This window comes from Octodon degus, unplaced genomic scaffold, assembly GCF_000260255.1.
Source record: "Octodon degus isolate 3935 unplaced genomic scaffold, OctDeg1.0 scaffold00074, whole genome shotgun sequence".
Taxonomy (NCBI): domain Eukaryota; kingdom Metazoa; phylum Chordata; class Mammalia; order Rodentia; family Octodontidae; genus Octodon; species Octodon degus.
In genome coordinates this window covers 6108677-6112456 of record NW_004524650.1, presented here as the reverse complement: position 1 = coordinate 6112456, position 3780 = coordinate 6108677, and the positions used below count along the sequence as shown (strand labels likewise).

Here is a 3780-nt window from a genome sequence, read left to right as displayed (position 1 = left end):
CTCTCTCTCTCAAATAAAAAAAAAAAATTTAAAAAAAAAAAGAAATTTTAGATGTTCTAAAATCAATCTTTTTGAGTACCCTGGATTTTTTGAACTAGGGCTAATGTACCAGTAAAATATATGCAAATATTTCAAAATCTGAAACACTTTTGTTCCTAGACTTTACAGATAAGGAATATTCACTCTGTAAAACGGCAATTAGACATGATATTGACCATGTTTTATCTCAATAGAGTATTAAAAAAGAAATCCATTTGTAGAAATGGGTCATTTTTCTTGACATTTTAGAGTAACATTAATGATAACACTTTGCAAATAAAGCTCTCTCTTTTTTTTTTCTTCTGCAGTAAGAAAAGTGGAAAGTCACCATCACAGAACAGTGAGGTAAAATTTTAAATCGTGTCTTTTTTGGGATACCATGCATTTATTAGGATTTTAATTATGAAGTAGAAAAAAATCATAGAATTAGAAAAGAGCTTAAAGGGCCAATCCCAACACCACTTGCTTTGCCAGTTCAAACCTGTGTGTGCTGAGCCGGCCACCGAAACTGGGCATGGTGGCACACACCTGTAATCCCAGTGCCAGGGAGGCTGAAAACAGGAGAATCACTATGAGTCTGAGCTGCATAGAGAGATCCTGTACGAAAGAAAGAAAGAAAGAAAGACAGACAGACAGACAGAAAGACAGACAAGATGAGAGAGACGGAGAAAGAGAGAAAGAAAGAAAACAAAAATAGCACTTCCAATGGCTGTATGCTATAGAAATTTCTTTCTGAAATAAGTTCTGAAGTATCTTAGAATTTGTGGGCCAGGGCTGGGAATATAGCTCAGTGGTCTAAACACCTGCCTGGCAAGCACAAGGACCCAAGGTGGATCTCCGGTACCCTGGGAGCTCCAGGCTGGCTGTGAAACCAGGCGTGTTTGCACATGCCTGTAATCCCAGTGCTGGGGAGGCTGAGACAGGAGGATCGCTACAAATTGAGCTGTGTAGTGAGATCCTGTATTGAATGAATAAAGAAATAAATGTAAAAATAAAAAGAATTTTTGGGCTGGGCATATACCTTAGCTGCATAGTGCCTGCCTGGCAAGTGCAGGGTTGTGAGTTCATTCCCTTACCAGGAAGGGGGTGGGGAGGGGGAGAGAATTTGCTTGAATCTGCTTATTCAGTGGAGAGTACTGTTTTAAAGGAATCATAACTGTTAGTTTTAGCCCATGATCAATGAAATTTTCCTTATCTAGTTTCTCAGTGATTAACTGTGTTAAATCATCTATAGTGAAACTGAGCAAGAGTATTTTTCTTGTCTAATAGACATACATTTGCATTAGTTTTTCTAGGCATTGTGCTTAGAGTAGAACATAATTGTCCTAATGAGATTTAACTAGCATGAAATGTGTTTGCATTGTGACATTCCTTGCTATGAATACAGTAATATTACTATATTCATATAGTATTACTAAAATTTAGCTTGTAATTGCTTTCACTTATTTAACCATTAACTTTTTTACATTAAGTAAACTTTTGATAAATTATAATTTTCAGGTGAATAGCTATTATTAGATACCCTATATCTTGTGTTTCTCAGTGGATGTGTTTTTTTAAATAGCAGCTTCCTTGAAATATAATTTGTGTACTATATATTCACCATTTAAGTATATGAACAGTAGTTAGTATAATCAATATATGTATAAATCAGTAGCTATTAGTATATTAACAGTGGATAGCTTTTGCTACTGTCTTAATTTTTAAAGACTTTTGACAGTCAAATCTGTTACCCAATAGCAGTTACTTCTCATCACCCTCTTCCTCCAGCCCTCAGAGCTACCACTCTCCTTTGTCTCTGTTGGTTGCCTGTTCTTGGTATAATAGAATTACATAGCATATGGCTCTTTATGCTTTACCTTCTTTCAGTTAGCTTCACCTTCTTAAGGTTTGTCTGGGTTGTTTCATTATTTGTGTTAGCTTTCTGCTTTCTGATGCTGTGACAAATACCTGTTTTTTAAAAAGAAGGACTTATTGTGGCTCCTGATTTCAGAGGTTCCCATCTATGATCACTTGGCTCTGTTGCTTCTGGGGTTTGATGAGGCAAATGTCATGATGGGAGATAGGTGGTACAGAAAATAGTTCACTTCATGGGAGAAGGGAAAAGAGAGGGCAAGAGGGCCCACTGATGTACTTCCTCCAACTAGGACCTGCTTTCTGAAGTTTATACCACCTCTTAATAACACTGTCTTATGAATCACACAATGGGTGGATCCACTGATGAGGATCCACACCTTCATGAAGACCCACAGGTGAACACTGCTGTTTTGGGAATGGACTCTTCAACACATATGCTTTTGGGGGACATTTCAAATATAAACTGTGGGGCCACAGAGATAGCTCAGCTGCCTAAGCACCTGCCTAGCAAGCACAAGGGCCCAGGTTCAGTCGCCAGTACCACAAGCCGTGCTGGCTCCACACTGGACACACCGAGCTGGCCACCAATACTGGGCTTGGTAGTACAAGCCTATAATCCCAGCACTAGGGATGCTGAGACAGGAGGATCTCTACAAGTCTGAGCTATGTAGTAATCCCTGTACTACAAAATTATGTACTATGAAATACATAAAAAATAAAATAAAAATAAAACATATAAACTAACAGTATTCTATTCCTTTTTTTTGCTGAATCTTACTCAGTTGGATAAGTATCACATTTTATTTATCCATCTGAGTTGAGGGATGTTTAGGTTGTTTTCATTTTTTTGCTGTTATAAATAATGCTGCCATAAGTATTTATCAGTTTTTGGATGGATGGATGGTTTCATTCCTCTTGGGTATTTATCTTGGAGTAGAATTACTGTGTCAGAGTATCCCTGTCAATTTATTACATTCAACTATACTATTCATGTAATTGTTAAATGAATTCTCATACTCCTCTAGTATGTTATGTTTGAAGTGTTACATATGAGTTTAATTTGGCTTTTCTTCCTTAAAATTGTGGATAGTATAGTCTAGTTAAGGACCATTTCTTAATCTTTCTGAGTTTTTGTTTTTATGGTTTAGTCAATTATGCAATTATAGAAAAATTTAGTTCTTCTCTATTAAAGCCACTATATAGGAAATATTAAAATTCTTTTGTCTCTTTGATTTTTTTGGCGGAACCAGGGATTGAACTCAGGCCCTTGCGCTTGCCAGGGAAGCACTTACTCCACTGAGCCATCTCTCCGGCTCGGAAATATTAAAATTCTTGATTAATTTGTTCATTTATTGTCCAATGTCAGCAAATATTTATTGAGCCTATATGCCTGACATTGTTCTTGGCTCAACATATGTGGCATTTATAAAAATTAGTTCGTACTCTTATGGAGTTCACATTGTACATATCAGCCAATATACTAAGACAATATCTTTTAAAAAAGGAGAAAATTTGAATAGTGTACTCTGACTTATTTTTAGTAAACTCATGCTGGCTTCTAGTGATTTAGCATCTAAGTTTTTCCAGGCTTCCTTATTAGTGGCTAGACTCTGAATATCTTGGAGATTGACATCAAAATTTTTTTGTTCTTTAGTTTCCATAATCTTTCTTTCCCAGTGTTTGAAGAATGAGACAAGATAGGCTTAAGTCCAGTCTTCTGGCTTGTCTCTACCACCATGATTTCTCATATATAAGTTATATTGGAGTAATCAGACTTTAGTTATCTTAATTATGTCTACAGTGTGTGTGTCATCATACCTGTAAATTCTGAGAGTGATAGTCATTTCCTTTCTGTTGCATTCCTTTTTTTTCTGTACAGTTTTG

At 36.3% G+C, this 3780-nt stretch overlaps 1 protein-coding gene across 1 annotated transcript in view; it reads left to right on the top strand.

Annotated features, from left to right (window-relative positions):
* The window catches only part of Abcd3 (ATP binding cassette subfamily D member 3), an 83462-nt gene that overhangs the window by 22265 nt on the left and 57417 nt on the right, over positions 1 to 3780 (top strand). The window contains exon 2 of the mRNA XM_004635709.2: positions 348 to 384. Within this exon, the coding sequence (XP_004635766.1) occupies positions 348 to 384 (37 nt within the window). The remainder of the gene's footprint in view (positions 1 to 347; positions 385 to 3780) is intronic.